The sequence below is a fragment of the Talpa europaea genome (genome assembly GCF_964194135.1).
Source record: "Talpa europaea genome assembly, chromosome: 11".
Lineage (NCBI taxonomy): Eukaryota > Metazoa > Chordata > Mammalia > Eulipotyphla > Talpidae > Talpa > Talpa europaea.
In genome coordinates this window covers 41,270,812-41,287,462 of record NC_140078.1, presented here as the reverse complement: position 1 = coordinate 41,287,462, position 16,651 = coordinate 41,270,812, and the positions used below count along the sequence as shown (strand labels likewise).

General features: G+C 44.2%; 1 protein-coding gene across 3 annotated transcripts in view; it reads left to right on the top strand.

Annotated features, from left to right (window-relative positions):
• EGFR (epidermal growth factor receptor) overlaps positions 1-16,651 on the top strand; it is a gene marked incomplete at both ends in the record, with an annotated part of 193,660 nt that overhangs the window by 161,863 nt on the left and 15,146 nt on the right. For all 3 annotated transcript variants that reach the window (XM_084248364.1, XM_084248363.1, XM_084248362.1), the window contains 4 exons: positions 5,483-5,624; positions 6,925-7,047; positions 7,653-7,751; positions 12,402-12,587. In XM_084248364.1, the coding sequence (XP_084104490.1) occupies positions 5,483-5,624; positions 6,925-7,047; positions 7,653-7,751; positions 12,402-12,587 (550 nt within the window). The remainder of the gene's footprint in view (positions 1-5,482; positions 5,625-6,924; positions 7,048-7,652; positions 7,752-12,401; positions 12,588-16,651) is intronic.

The following is a 16,651-nucleotide window of genomic DNA, read 5'->3' as shown; positions in this document are numbered from 1 at the left end:
TATGCACCATGGAGTATTATGTTGTCATACAAATGGATGAAATGTAGCTGTTTACAATAAAATGGAGGGAACTTGAGAGAATTCTGTGCAACAAAGTAAATCATAACAACAAAAGCAAATACTGGACATTCACACAGCAGACAATGCAACAACTAAAACACTTTCAAAAGCTAGTGGATGGATATCAATAAACATAGGGGCTTCCCCTATGTTTAGGGGAAGGTCGAGTGTCCCACATGGCACTCAGAACTCTCCTGCCGCCTGCTGCTCCCCTCAGCAGTGTACTTCTGTCCTTCTGCCTGTTCTGCTCCCTGCTCTGGATCTGGTGAATTCTCTCACCCTCCGGCGCTTCTGACTGTACCCAGTGCTTGTATAAATAAATAAATAAATATTTTAAAAAAATAAATAAATAAATAAATAAACATAGTTAGGACTCAGAGATTAAGGGATGATGGTGAAGAAAGCAAATTTTGAATCATATGGAAGTTTTATGACCCAAGAAGTTGGATAAAATGAACTATTTAATCACTAATATATTCTGCATAAAATATTATTCATAATATTTTTTTGTATCGGTTAATACAATATGCTGTTACTGGAACTAATTTTGGCCCTCTTGAATTTGTGTTATAAAGAACCTTAAGAAAGCATAATTAAAGACAGTCTCTAAAGCAATTTCAGGTCTCCATCCTATGGTGAACATCCAGTGCATTTATTATCACTTGAAGTCAATAACTATGCAGCATTCTTCTCAGTTCATACAAAAAACAAGAGCACAGTAGTATTTTATGCTTTGCCTATAAAGATGAAAATTAAGTAACACAAAGATATGCATATGGGGGGGGGAATTTAAGGACACTAAGGAAATGTAACAATTAAAATAATCCAAAATTGTAAGTGATGAAATGTGAACAGGGTCTGTAGATTAGTGAATATTGTTATATTAGTGATACTGCCTAGGTTTTGGTAGCTATGTAAGATGTGAGCATTTAGGAAAGCAGCGGGAAAGAAAATAAGGGGCTGCTTTGTATTATTTTTCATCTTTTTTGTAAATCGAAAATTGCTTCAAAAGGAAAAGTAAAAAAACAGATAGATAGATAGATAGATAGATAGATAGATAGATAGATAGATAGATAGATAGATAAAAAGAAAGAAGTTGGGGTGGGGAGGGGGTGAAATCTTCCGGGAAAGCTTTAAATAAATACCAATGAACGGTCCTGCCTCAAACCAATTATTAAACCTCTGGGTGTGGAAATGTGTGTGTGTGTGTGTATACACACACACACACACACACATATATATATATATATATATATATATATATACATTTCAGCAGATGGTTTAGATAGCCAATGAATTCCCATTATTAAACCTAATAAAAATTTAATTTTCCCAAAAAAGATTTGGGTAACTTTAGTCGTGTTAAAGGAAACAGATTCAAAATGGAGTTAAACTTCCATCAGGGTTTAATATCCAAGAGGTTGCAGCTTCAGCTTCTCCCTTGGAAGGAATCCAGATCCATTGTAGCAAAAGTCCTCGTGTCTAACGTAATCCTTTCCTTTCCTCATTAAACTTGCTCCACTCTCTAAAAAACTTTCCTGCTAAATGTTTTATTTATATTACCTTTTCAAGCAAGTCTACCTGATCAGAAAACTTTGTCATTCCTATTGGGTCAAAATTAGATTTGGTGACTTGGTCTTAACACAAAAGACTTTTTTTTTTGACCCGTTATTTCTTGATACCTGTCATTAAAATTCGTAAGACCAAGTCAGAAATTTTTCTTATAAGGTAACATGAGCTGATTTTTTAAAATAAATATGGATAATAAACCTATCATATCCAATGTTAGAACTTTAAAGTCATTAAACCATTAATTTTTTTAAAAGATTTATTTATTTATTTATACAAGCACTGGGTACAGTCAGAAGTGCAGGAGTGAGAGAATTCACCAGAGCCAGAGCAGGGAGCAGAACAGGCAGACCGACGAAATACACTGCTGAGGGAAGCAGCTGGCGGCAGGAGAGGTCTGCAAGCCATGTGGGACCCTCACCCAGCGGCCGGGGATTGAACCGGCGCTGCAGAGGCTGCGGGCAGCTTCACAATCCAGCGCTCAACTGCTGCGCCACCGGGGAGGCCCTGAACCATTAAATTTTAAAGCTGATTCTCATTAACCAAAATTATCCTAGATTGCACTTTCTTGGAAAAAACATTTTGAATTCGTTTCTATTGTATTTCTGAGTTTTGAAATAATTTATGTAGGTATAAATAATTTATACAGGTATAATTTATACAGGTGTATATATATATAAATATAATCATTACCATCTGCAGGTAAAGTAACAAAATATATACTTAAACATGCAGGCAGATGCAGATATTTCTTAGTTTATTTTTTAATTTTCCACATATAAATGTGAATCTTACTGCTTTGTAACAGTTGAAAAGGACTAGTTTATATTCTCACATAGCTAAGTTTAGCATCTAAGGAGAGGTGGCCAAGGAAGCTGCTTCTAACTCCTTTTTTCTATTTTCGTTCTTCTTTATCCAGTTGTATTCTGGGGATATTGCTGCCTTGCAAACTTGCAGTACTGGTTCTGCAAAGAAGAAAATACTGTCTTAGAAAAATTTCAATCTCTGAATGTCATTTTCTAATTCAGCCAGTGTTAATCACAGTTATTATAAAGGTTCTTTTAAATATCTCGTTTTTTTTTTTTTTTTTTGTCAAGACGAACAGAAAACATTTTGACGATGTGAGAAAACCTCAGACTTGTTCCATAGATAACCAAGGAAAAGACTCATGTAATTTCTCTAAAGGCTGGTGAGAGTAAAACCCTGCTGTGTTCAGCCATAATTTCATAACCAAGCCCCAGTTTTCTGGAAGGAAAGGTGGGTGGTAATGCAGCAAAGGAAAATTAAAAAGGTAGACTTTTTATTCTTTTTAGTTGTTTTTTGACCCTACTGCACTCATTTAAGTATGAATTTAGCACACTTCAGAAGCTCAAAAGAGCCCCCTAGTGGCATAGGAAACCTTCAAGGCCTTTTAGTATTATGGACCTAAAAAGAATTTTCAAAGGCCATAATCTTGGTAAGACATGATTTTAAGGCCTTTCCTATCAAACTTTAGCTTTACTTTTAGAAACATTTTTGCTTGATTTCTGAGCCAGCTTTCTGTAGTTGCGTGCACAAGTTTATCAATTCCCGTGTATCCTGCCTTGATCTTCTTAAAGTGAGATCTATTTTAGTAACAACCTCCCATTTAGATAGCCAATTACAAATGTGTGCCCTGTAAGTATTACACATAAATTCTGCCAAGTGCTGGTAGGTGACTGGTCACGAGAGGTCCCACAGGTTTTCCATGTTGGTGGTTTATTTCCCATACTGGTTCAGCGATCAAATCAGTGACTAAGGTGTGGGTTAGTGTGTGTTGCTTATAGCCCAGCTCCTAAGGGTGTCCCAGGTCAGTTAAGCCTCTGTGTCCTGGTTTTCTTAACAGTTAAAGTAATTGTAGGAGCTCAGGTGCTAGTGATCAGCCTTCTAACACTCGCCCTCCACCCCCATAAGAGCCAAACTATTCTGATGTGTAGTCTAGAATTCTCTGTGAGGCTACATCAACTCTCAGGAATTTATCTCAGACACCTCTGTTAGGTCTCCAATCACTTGAGACACTGTAGTGCCAGCCAGAGGGAACAAGGTGTCCTTTGTCTTCAGAGTCAGCCTGAGCTGGCTCTCATTCATGATAGATTTTGTTTTGATTAATTGAGCCAGTCTGTCAACTTAAAAATCCAAATGAAAAACTTAGTTTCAGTTGAAAACTTTACTCCCTTTAGTTCTCTGGTTTAGATACAAGAAAACCTGTTCATCCAGTTTGGAATTCCCCTCCCTGAAAGAGATAAAGTGCCCATCCAAACAGCATAAAACAATGGTTTTCTGGTTCTTGTAAACTCAAAGACCATCTGCCATTAGCTGGGAGGCCCAAGACCACAAGGGACTCATCCTTGCCATGGCTCAGGATGCTGGATGGGCCGAGTGGGCCTTGCTGGTACCAGGGTTCCAGGTCCCCTCAATGCTCTAAGCGTTCTCAGGCAGTTCTTCTGAGTCCATTCATTGTGTCCCCAACTGTTAACTGAAAAAAGTGTCTCAGTGATAGTTAGGCAAGGATTTTGTTATGTAACCAAAAAGAGGGATTAAACCTGGGAAACATAGATTTTACTCTATGAGAACTGCTCAGCAATCACAAGTTTCAGTTTAGTTGCTTTATCTGTTTCTGAGTGGCACACCACACCGAAGAAGAAAAGGAACAGCAGTCCTTGATGTCAAAATGCAATTATTCCTGACGGGGACTTCTGCTTTTTAATCTATAGGTTTAGATCTTTAGATTTCCTCAGTTACCTTGACCTAAAGAAAAGTTAGCACAGGGACTTAACCACTTTCCTGATTTCTAAAGAATTCACTCTGGAGACACAAAGGCTGGGTGTTCACTGTTAAAATCTCTAGTCATTGGTCATTCCTGGGGAGGTGAAAGGTTGGTTTCTCACAGGTATCAGATTCCTGCATGATGCTTCACAGAACAGGACAGGGCCTGTTCTGACTTTCTGCAACTGACTTTGCTCTCTTGCCTGCTAGACCAGGGACAGTCAGTCCCAGAACATTAATTAAGAATATGTTCACACTCAGATGTGATGGTTACCTGAGAATAATGCCTTTAGAAAGACTCTAAAATTAGAATCTACAGATTCCAATAGTTCTTTTCCCAGAGAGCTTAAAAACCTAGGTTCTGATTTTGGGTCTCCCTGAAATTAGACACAACCCCCATGGGAGGAAGGAGCGGTTTGGGGCTGCGTGGCGACTTCCTCATCTATAATAGTCTTGCTCTTTACATTGAAAGCCTATTACTATATAGCTTCCTCCAGACCCAGTCATAAAGCAGGTCACTTAGGTGTGGTCTTGCGAGCTAGGGACCCCCCTCCAGGAGTCACACCACTGTCGAAGGTGCCCTTTCCCTAGGCTGGCTAATAGACACTTTATGTCCCGGCTTCTGGGGTGCTCATGGGTCTGGGGTTCTCCTGCATCTAAGTTGTTTCTGTACTTGAGCTACTTGTGAACCTAGGATACTCATAGATTCAGGGTGCTATGCTTCAAATGTGGACATTCTCTGGAGACACACACTGATAGAAAAAGCATCAGTGAAGTCTGAGTTACTTTTTTGAATTGTGTGTTTTTATAATCAACACAGTTAAATATAATCATATGGAGAGGACCAGATTATTTTCTTAAATGCAGGAAAAGCAGGTGGGGGAAGTTGAGCGGAACTTTTTACTAGAGGAAGTTGGAAACTGCCTGAAACTCTTGGTTCAGAATGTTCTACTTTTGGAGATGGTTTCAAATGATGGCAGTGTATCAAAATATGCAGGAACATGTAAATTGCCAATGTAATGAAACCTGCCAGCAAATCTCACCCTCCCGTGTCAACATTTCATTCCAGGTCCAAGATCCCATCCATTGCCATAGGCATCGTGGGGGGTCTCCTGCTGGTGGTGGTGGTGGCCCTTGGGGTCGGCCTGTTTGTGCGCAGACGTCACATCGTCCGGAAACGCACCCTGCGAAGATTGCTCCAGGAGAGAGAGGTGAGTGCTCCTGGCCCTGTGCCCCCCATCAGGGCCCTCAGGAAATTTTACTTCCCAAACCTCCCATTAGCCGAGAGGAACCACAGCATGCCCCCAAAATCACCCACCACCCCAGAGAGGAATCCCCCAGTGCCCCTCTGAAGCCTCCACTAACCAAGACAGGAGCAGGACTAGCCTTGAAGACTTGTCTGAAATTGTGTGGTTTATTGTGTATTTTATTTTATTTTTTTTAAGATTTATTTATTTATGTATTTATACAAGAACTAGGGTACAGGCCAGAGGTGTGGGAGGGTAAGAGGATTCACTAGAGACAGAGCCGGAAGCAGAACAGGCAGACAGACCGAAGACACTGCTGAGGGGAGCAGTGGGTGCGGCAGGACAGGTCTGCCACACCATGTGGGTATCTCCCTGGCTGGCCAGAATCAAACCCAGGCTGCAGAGGCTGCGGAGAGTTTCGCAGCACTGCGCTCAACCACCTGTGCTACCAGAGAGACCTAGTATTTTATTTTAATTGTATTATTTTTTGTAATGGAAAAGCATCTCTGACTGCCCAGGTTAGATTTTGGTACATCTATCCGTTGGAACGCACATGTTTCTAGAGTAAGTTCCACAGAATGGTTAAAATACAGACCCATGCACATGCCCAGCAGACCAGCCTCATGAATGGACCCCTTCAAGTTACTATGAAGGTGTTATTATTTGAAAAATGCCCCTGTCCACACCATGGCTGCCTTCTGCGGTCTGATGTGACTGTCCGGCCATGTGCCCATGCCACAGTCCTGGGAGGAGGACCCCAGAGCAGCTCAGGGCACGTGGCTTGTGTGTTGTGGGTCTAACAGCCTACTAAAATGACACCATATGAAAATGTTCCTCACCACAACATCCTCAATCCAGCTGCTTGACTTGGAAGCAGAAATGGAAATTGGTTTCTTGAAATGTGGCTCATTCGGAGCTCCTGGTTTATCCTCCTCTTTCATCATGTTCTTCAGGGAAGGTTCCATTCTCCCTCTAAATGAGAGCATCAGTTCTTGTGCTAACATGGGACCATGTGGCTGTCTGGACCTACCATACGCACTCGCATGCACACAGGGCACTTGGTGCTGAACTGAGGGGCTGCCCCAAGATGGGCTTATCAGCCCCTGCCCTCCATGCTGCTGAACTGGGGTGAGGGGTACTCTCTCCCTCTTGCCACCCGCTACGTTTCTGTATTCTGAGCTGAGGGGCCCTTACACTCCCCTTGTCATATATTGCCATTGCATTGAAATGAGCTGAAGGTCCCTGTTTCCTCCTTGTCTTGCAGCTTGTAGAGCCCCTGACACCCAGTGGAGAAGCACCCAACCAAGCGCTCTTGAGGATCTTAAAGGAAACAGAATTCAAAAAGATCAAGGTTCTGGGTTCTGGAGCGTTTGGCACAGTGTACAAAGTGAGTCCTCATGGGCAGGCCCAGAGCCCTCAGTTGCAGTCTGCTCATGTGCCTCTGAGGTTTGGCAGATTTCATCACATTGTCGAGAGGGAATCTTCCATAATTGCATGACAAATGAGTGTTCCTGTGAGACATGTAGTCAGACACAGCATTACTGTGGGCAGCAGCACTGAGCTTCAGAGGGCGAGCAGCACAGAGGAGGCTGGGGGAGAGGCGGGTCGGAACCTATACTGCATGAGAGCCTCTGAATGAAGCCCAGGTCAGGAGAGCTTCCTATTACTTGTTTTTCTGGATGTAAATGTGTGATTTCAATTAGGCCTTGACCTGGCATCTGGGAATTCTGAACAAAATGTTCTGCACTGGTTGCAGGGACACAGGGTTTTGTTTTTTGTTTTTATAATTTAACGAACTGCTCTGACTCATGAACATGGTAGGTAAGGGGCAGCTAAGAGACGGGACCTCAGCACCCATGGCCCTGGGGTGCAGAGCAGCTCCACATCCCTTGTCCTGTGGGGTGGGTTACCTACAAGCCATCCGGCTCCCTCAGCAGTGGCCTGCCACGGAATGTCAACTGCTAGTTCATGTCTTCCCTTTCTCTGTCACAGGGACTCTGGATCCCAGAAGGTGAGAAGGTTAAAATCCCTGTGGCTATCAAGGAATTAAGAGAAGCCACTTCTCCAAAGGCCAACAAGGAAATTCTTGATGTGAGTGTTCACTTTACTCTCCAGTCTCCCTCATTCCTGCACATCAGGAGCCTCCTTTGTCTGGTGGCTGCACATTGCTCAGTTCATCACTACCTTCTAAATGTTCACTTCTCCTGTCTTTTCCTTCTTGCCATAGTTGGTATAGTTCCCCCACAGACCTTCCCTTACAGAGAGAACTCACGTCTTCCACCCTATTATCTCTGCCAAAAGGATGGGCTTCTCCGGGGCCTGTTCCCAGTACAGTGGCCGCAAGGGTCCCTGCAGTACATGCTAAAGCTCAGGTGTGGCCTCCTGCACAATGTTGTTAGGATGCAGTGCTGGAGGCATAAAAAAACGTGATCGGATTTCACAGATCCAACCCGTAATTTCTTCTGACTCTGAAACTCCTGTTCATTTTGCTCCACTAAGTTATCTTTGAAATGGCTTTTATAAAGGCATCAGGATTAACACATTGATGCCAATTCTATTAACTGCTGTCCACCTCTGCATTTTCTCCAAAAATAATTTAAACCTCACTCTTCAGTGTCTGCTGGAGTAAGGTCTATACATTTAGTCTTTGTAAAGTTCCAGATCATTTTTTTGTTTTTATTTTCAATTTTATTGAACTTTCTCCACTTCCTTGGGCCTCCACTAGCTTGTGTGGGGCTGCTGCACTCTTGGAAAGCAGCTGCCTGGAAGCATCTTTGGCAGAGCTATTCAAGGACACGCTCAGGAAGATCCGTGGAGAAACTGCTGGTCCCGTTGTGAGCAACTTTGGCTGTGTATGACAATTCCTGTTCTTGTCCCAGGCAAGCCAGCGACTGGGGATGAAGGACTCAGCAGCAGGTTAGGGAACAGAGTCAAGGAAAAGGGAAATGACTGTCTTAATCACCACAAGAATCTAGAGTCAAGGACGAAAGTCAGGTGCTATATTCCATACTCATACCTAACCCACAGAATGTAGAGTAAGCCAAGCAAATGTAGGTCTTTTAGTGTGTTTGACATGATGTGTTTCCCAGGAACAAACACACACTCTGCCTTTGTTTTTTCCAGGCAGCCCCCGCTTTCATAATTCTGGGCCACCCCTCTCTGGCACACCTCTAATGAAAGGTGATATATTCATACCATGCCGGAGGCGACCTCACACAATGAGGACATACTTATGCAAAATTATCTTTCATTTTAATGGTTTACAAATTAATGTGAAGCCATATTAACATATTGTCAACCCCCATTAACAAAACTCCAAGAAATATAAGCCAATAAGTCTGTGAAGTGTCTTCATTACATACTTTAACTCCTTCACCTATGCTGTTAAAAAAAATTTTATATGATTTGCTTCTCTAATTCATTTTTACTAACTCAAGATTTTCTAATAACTTTCACAAAATAATGTTGTGTGTGAATAACTATACAGAGCAAGAGCTGTTTTGAAGGCAGTAATTATGTTTTCACTGAAAAGGGCTCCGCAGAATTTCTGAATATGGAGGAAATGCACTCTTGGGGGTAGGAAAGGGGTGGAAGGTAAAGACTAAAAAGGCAAAGAAGTTAAAAAGTCCCTATTTTGCCTCTTCTCACCTTTTGTCGTTATTTCCTTTTTTCTTCTTTCTCATCATCTTTTGCTTCTCCCCTGAGAGCAAATGTTCTCTTTTCTGCTCACTGGAGCCCTCCCAAGCAGGTGTGCAGGTGACAGGAGCCCACCCACTGATCGAGCAGAAGTCAGAGGCTCTGAGGCCAGTGTCAGCATAAGCTAAATAGTGAGTCCTGCGACAGGACAGCTGTGGAGCTGACCGTGTACTCTGACACACTCACACACACTCATGCATTCATTATCCGAGTAAGTAGGCATTCTGTTGCCTGCTGAGACCGGGCACTGAAAGCCTGCACAGGGAGGCCACGTTTAAGTTGCTGTCAGTGACCTAGTTACCATGTAAAGGCTCAAAAATGTAGAGGCGCCTCCTCTTCACTGTAAGGTTAGACATGTGCCTCTGCTGAAAGAGCTCGAAATCGAGTAAAATCCTTTCCCCCAGTTCTTAACACAAAATATTCACAAATGAGTGATATGGAAGAAGGAAGGAGGCCAAAATTACGTCGGCAATTGGGACAAAATAATAGACTTTCGCCAAAACCTTAAAGACACCTCTGCCACGTGACTCAGACGTCAGCCGTGGGGTCTCTGGCATGGGCAGTGCCTGTGGCCTGGTGTCTGATCCAGAGACTGCTGAGGAATGCCAAACATGCTTGCCGCGGGTACAGTGCACCTTTGAGATTCCAAGATAAACAACCAAGAACAAAGCTCACTAACTTCTGCACACACACAGGGGGGACATGTGACCTACAGCGTCCCCATTGTGCCTGGAGTAAGGCGGAAGTGATGGCCTCCCTCTGTGCTCTATCAGATTTTAACAGATCGGGGGCCTGGCAGGGCTCCAGGTTCTGTGTGGCTGACACCCACTCCTGTGTTCTACTCCCCGATTCCCGGTTCCAGGTCAGCTCCTTGCTGGCCCCACAACAGATGGGCTGCTCAAACTGCTCCAGTTTGCAGATTTTTCTCCCCTCTAAAATGAATACAATATGTTTCAAAATTTCAACCAGAACTTGAGAAAATAAGAGCAGCCAGAGGATCTCTTTAGTGTTATGGTTGTACCGTTTCCCAGACTCAGGGAGAGACATGATTTGTGCTTTTCTGGCAATCACATGGCCTATTAATTTTTCCATAGACTTTCCAGTTTAAATTTAGGGCAGGCAATGGAAAGAGAATGCAAAAACAGATTCATATATGGGCTGTATCTGGTGGCCAGTTAACCTTAGCTCTCTTCACTGCGCCACGGGGCAAACCAGGTTGAGGTGGAGGGGGGGCGCGAAGGCTTCGGGACCAGAGCAAAGAGACCAGGATAGGGGCCCAGATCTGACTTAGAAACCTAAGAAATGTGGCCTCAGATCAGCAATGTTCACTAGGCCTCGATTTCCTCTTCTAACAAACAATGACCTCAGAAGAAAGCGCTCTGAAGGCCCTTTCCAGTCCTAATGTTTTTATAAACAGTCCTTCACAAAGGTGAAGGGCTGTTTGAATGTCCATAAATGTTAAGTATCTACTCTGCTCTTTAATACCATGGTGTTATGATCACATATAAAAGAGAAGAAATACAGACTCTACTTCAAGTAGAATGCCTCGCCTCTCAAGAAAGCTTCCAAACAAAGGTCCTACAAAAATATTAAAAGCTGGTCTCTGGTTTGCCTTCAGTGTCTTACTTTGCCGCTTTCAGTATACTTAACCCTGACGTTCATGAGGCAGTGATATGCCCAGGTCTGTGTTAGACACCACTGGGATCACCAAAGAAGGGCAGGTCCAGGCCCCTTCCAAAGCACTGACCCCACTTGCAGAGGCAACACTGACAGATGTGGGAAAACTGAGGCAAGATACAAGCAGCGTGTGCCAGTAGGATAAATGCTAAAGAACGCTGGGAGCACGGACAGCTGGGAATGCAATCCTCTCCTCAGAGCTCGGTGGGAGGGACATTTCTCTAAATCATAAGGATACTTCAGTGCAGGTTATGAGTGGACTTCAGAGCAGCAGCTCTGAGCTTCACCGAGCACCAGAATCTCCCAGAGGCAGAATCCAGGCCTGCCTTCCTACATCTCAATCTATAGCCAGGGTGGGACCCAGGACTTTGCCTCTCGAGCAAGCTCCCAGACTGTGCTGAGACTGTGTCCCCAAGAGAAAAGTTGAAAGATGCCAGGATAGCTTAACTTAAATTCTGGGTCAGGGAAGCCCCTCTGAGGAGAGGGGAGGTGGAGGGGCATTGCAGACAACACCCTCATGCAGGGGCAGGACCTGGAGGGGTGGGGTGGGAACCTGGGTTTTGCTGAGCAGCATGGCTTTCTAGTTTGAAGACTAATGTGGAGGCACCACTGACCCTTTCTTTAGAAATGGACCCTGGGCAGCCAGCAGGGTCAATCACTGTAGGTTCAGTGCCTCTGGCATTTCAAAGCTGGAAGTGGTTGCACTGACAGGGCTTTTCCAGTTGTGCCTTGCAGAGGTGGCTAATGGATCCCAGCAGGGCTGGTGGCTCACTTAGGGACAAGCAATGTCCTGCTGAGGTGTGAGTCCCTTTCATGGCCGTCAGGTTGCTCGTGGCCCTGTGGGAGCCCTCCCCGTCACCCCTACAGTTCCGAGGCTAGAGCTCAGTTTCACTGGCCCTGACATTTTAAACCGCAGAATCTTAGAATTGATATAGACATCTTCCTGATGAAAACATCAAGTTTCAAACTTGGAGACTTCAGGTCTCATTTTCATGCAACATTTCCCAGTGGCAGGTGCCATCTGGGTCCCTGCATCTACGTGGAGAATCCCATCCTCTAAAAAGCACCTTTTCAGCTATTATGTAATGGTCCATCGTGAATGTCATCACACTAGATGCTTTGTGGACACACTTGTTCACTAGACCCTGATTTCCTTTTCTAACAATGACCTCAAAAGAAAGTGCTCTGAAGGCCCTTTCCAGTCCTAAAGTTTTATAAATAGACTTTCACAAAGGACTCAGCCCTTCACAAGAACACATTTTAAACTCAAATCGTTCTTGCCTTCTCACCTGGGAACAGATATGCCTACCTCTGCCCACAAGCCCCCCTGAGGAGCATCTCTGACACTTCTGCTCCCTTCCCAAACAGGAGGCCTATGTGATGGCCAGCGTGGACAACCCCCACGTTTGCCGCCTGCTGGGCATCTGCCTGACTTCCACCGTCCAGCTCATCACACAGCTCATGCCCTTCGGCTGCCTCTTGGACTATGTCCGTGAGCACAAGGACAACATCGGCTCCCAGCATCTGCTCAACTGGTGTGTGCAGATCGCAAAGGTAAGTCTGGAGGAGACTGCCCAGCAGCACACATCCCACAGGACCTGCAGCTGCTCCAGGATGGAGCAGTCACTGCTTCTAAGGAGGCACAGGGGAGGAAAGAAAGCCCATTGGGAAGCCAGCAACAGGGTCTCTGCCCAAGGATGGCTGAGCGTTTCCAGAGGGTGTGTATATGAGGCACACAACCTACATTTATTTTGGATTAAGTTGAATTGGTTCTCTTCTGCATTCATATCTGTGCCTGTCCCACGGTATGTTATAAATCTGCTCATTCAGCTGAATTTGAGCAAATTTTTCTTTATTGGACCTCAGTGTGGTTTGCAGTTAGTGTCCTTATTTCTTGGGTGTTCTTTCTGTTGAATGCCATGGTTGTTTGCAGCAGGGGAGAGGTGGCTTCCACCCAATCAGGACTTAATAAGAATGGGAGAGGCTGAAGGAGGAGAGCTGGTGGTGAGTACAGTGTAGAGGGGCAGGTGCATGCACGTTGGAGGACTGAGATAAACAGAGGCCTCTGCTGGTTGGCCCGGACTCCTCACATGCCCCTGTCAAAGGACTGGATCCAAAGCAAGGCAGGGTCTGGGAGCACAGATGGGGCCAGGTTGTCTTTTAAGAGAAAGACCTTGCATGTTGAGGACCAGAACACAGCAATGACCCAGGTTTCCAGCTGCTCACACAGCCTCAACTGGACTTTCACATTCATCTCAAACCTGCCTCTCTTGATCCAGCCTGTGTCAGTCACTTGCAACCCAACTTGCTAAATTCTGTCTTCGACTGAGAGCGAATGTACTTTTACTCCATTGAATTTAAGGGGTTTGTGGGCAGGCCCTCTCTCTGAGCTGACATCATGGTAACCTTTTGTTATCCCCTTCCTGTAGGGCAGTGTTTGGGGGTGTTGTGGGGCCCACAGAGGGAGATAAGGAGAGACCACTCACCAGACTTGGTCCAGAACCTTATTGCTCACATCACCTCTGGTTGATGGGGCATCAGCCCTGCTGGATTACTCTGGAAAGGCCTCTAACTGTGCTCACTCAACCTCAGCAAACATAGAAAGTGATTTAAAGACAAACAAAAACGTGTTTGGGGCACTGCTAAGCTGGTCATTGCCCAAGACACTGCAAGACAAGGTCTTACCAGGAGCAACAGCCCTGGCAGCAGCAGGATGTCCTCTGAAACAGGTTCTAGGCCAGAAGCTCAGCAACTAGGACAACCAGACACAGCACATGGATGTATGCTGCAGGCCATCTGGTGTGGATTTTTCAACAATAGCTACTGGAACGTCCCTGAACCCCTGGAAGGAGGGACACTGCTCACTCGCCACTGTGATCAGTGGTGTTTCTGCCATTCTCAAGAAGTCACGCCATCCTTGTTAGATAATGGTCCTGGACCAGGGGGCCTCAGGTGCCTCTGATGCTGTGGTTTTCTGAAAATGCTTGTGATTTCTGTGTGTGACTAATCATTTCCCAGAGCTGCCATGATAAATTGCAAACACTTGGCAGCTTACCACAGCTGAAGTGTGTTCTCACAATTCTAGAGGCCAGAAGTCCAGATTCAAGGTGTCAAGATGTGCTCCCTGCAAAGGCTCTAGGGGAAGATCCTTCCTTGCCTTTCCCAGTTCTGGTGGCTCCAGGTGTTCCCTGGCAGTGGCTCATCACTCTAATCTCTGCCTCCACCTTCAGCTGCTTTCTTTTATGTGATTGAGTCCATTCTCTTAAAAGACACCAGTGATGCCTAAATCAGGGATGACTTCATCTCAAAATCTTTAACTAGATTTAGAAAACCCTCTGTTCAAATATGGTCACATTATAAGGTTGTTGGTGACATGGAATGTGGGGGACTGTCTTCAGAGATTGGGGGACGTTAGTTGGCCCAGAGTATCTGAATATAAAATTATTCCTCATAACCTGACTCCTGAACTAAGAAATTCTTCCTCAGCTTTCTTCCCTGATTATCAGAGGCAAGAAATCGAAAGTATTGTCCTTCCTCCCCAAGCAGCCTGTTAACTTGCTTTATTTTTCTTTTAACGTTTATCTCACCCTGGGAAATCTGGTTTGTTTGCATATCACTTGAGTTTGTGCCCACCCAGCCTCCCTGGAGCTGGGCTCTGTAAGAACAGGGAGGGCCCTGGCTGCGCCCCACTGCCAGGGCTGCCAAATCCACACGCCTGTGGTTGTAGCGCCCGCCTGACTCATGAGGTGCAGCTCACCAGAGGTGCCGCATGCTTATAATCCTTCTCTAATAGCTCTTGTCAATTTTCAACTCCACTAAGTGACTCTCCCTGTGATGGGACACATCACCTCTACGAGTTATGCCCAACACAACTCAGGTGGACTCTAGATTCATTCTGACATTTGTAAATCATGTAACCTCAGTGAGAAGCTTAGACTTTTTGTTTTCTTCCCTTTCTGTAAAGGTTCTGCATCTGTCCTCCTGGGTGATGAGGGTGCCCTATTCAGCCACAGGAACATTTGACATTAAATGTTCTCATCTTCCATTTCTGTCCCTTAACCTTAGCTTAATTATCTTGATCACTATCATTTAACCTGGATTGCTGTCTTAATCTAGGTCTGCATCTCCCACTCTTGTGTCTTCTTTTGTTCATGAGGTTTTTCCCTCATTCCTTTGCAACCAGACATTTAAATCTACCTTTGTCAGCGTAAATGGAAGTTTATTGGACCCCTCCCAAATTGCCTTCTAAAGCATACTTTAAAAAAGTGCAGAAACTGTACTATGACAGTCCTGAAAGTTTTCTGAGACATAAGTATGTTTCCAAGACATATATAAAATATTACTTCAATTGTAACCTGTTAGTTCAACCCACTGTGCTGCCGTTTTACTTTGTTTAGCTTTCCTTTGATGAAGTCCTTCCATACTGTGACTGACTGAGCTTTGTCTGTGACAGATGTGCTTTCTCATTCACAAGAGAAACTTTGTTCCACTGTATTTGAATAGTTACAGTGATAAAGTATCTGTCCCAGGAGAGAAATGGAGATAGTGTTTTCCTCAATTATAAAAGGAGAAATTTGCTCTCGGGATAGTGACTATTTATCTAAGTATTAAACAATTTCCTTTTTCAAAGTTTAAATTGAAACTACCAGAAGCACTTAGTGGCTGACCAGAAACTAAACTCCTGGCATTTTCAAAGTGGGAGTTATTGACTTCTAAATGAACTGTGTTCATTCACAAAAGCATGGACTGTCTTAGGAGGCTTTCTAAGTGTTAAAACTGTTATACAAGTTTCTTGTTCTGGCTATCCTGCAAAGAGAACAAATAAAATTATACCACCTAGGGCCTCCCTGGTGACCTAGGAGTTAAGTCTGAGTGCTATCACCACTGTGGCCTGAGTTTGATCCCCAGCTAGGGAGCTGACCCACATGGCACAGCAGACCTCTCCTGTCTTGCAGTGTATTTCAGTATACCCACCTGTTCTGGTCCCCCCTCTCTATCTTTCTGGTGAATCCTCTCACTACTGAACCACTGGCCTAGACCCCAGTTCTTCTCCACAAAAATAAAATAAAAGACAAAAGAGAAAAGGGGTAGCCTAGGAAGTAAACTAGGATGGGCTTGGGAGAGCAAAGGAAGCCACACCCTCTTGAAACAGAAAGTGAAGTAGATTCTGTTCTCCAAGTAAAAAACATGAACTTACAGAGATATACCTGCTACCAGCAGGAGATATCACCCTTCCCTAAATTCCTGGCTCATGAGGCCTAGGAGCCTCACTCACCAAGAGTAATGTAGTTCCTTCAGAAAGAGTAGTCACTCTTTCTAGCTACAAAAAAAAAAAAAAAACAGCTGATAAATCCCCAACTATATTACATGGTACAATAATGTCAGAAAATGTTCTGATCCAAAAGATGTTATCGTTAATTCAGTTTGGAAAACTCACCTACCAAACTGCACTAATTTGGGCCACACATCGCTCATTACAGCTAAGTTCTCCAGTAAATGAAGCTGTCTAGACTGTGACTAATCCAACATTTCCCAGGCTTTTTGAACAACAGAGCTTTCTTGTGACCTAACCCAGATTAAGATCTCACAGAATTGAGTTTTCAGACAAATGATAAGGT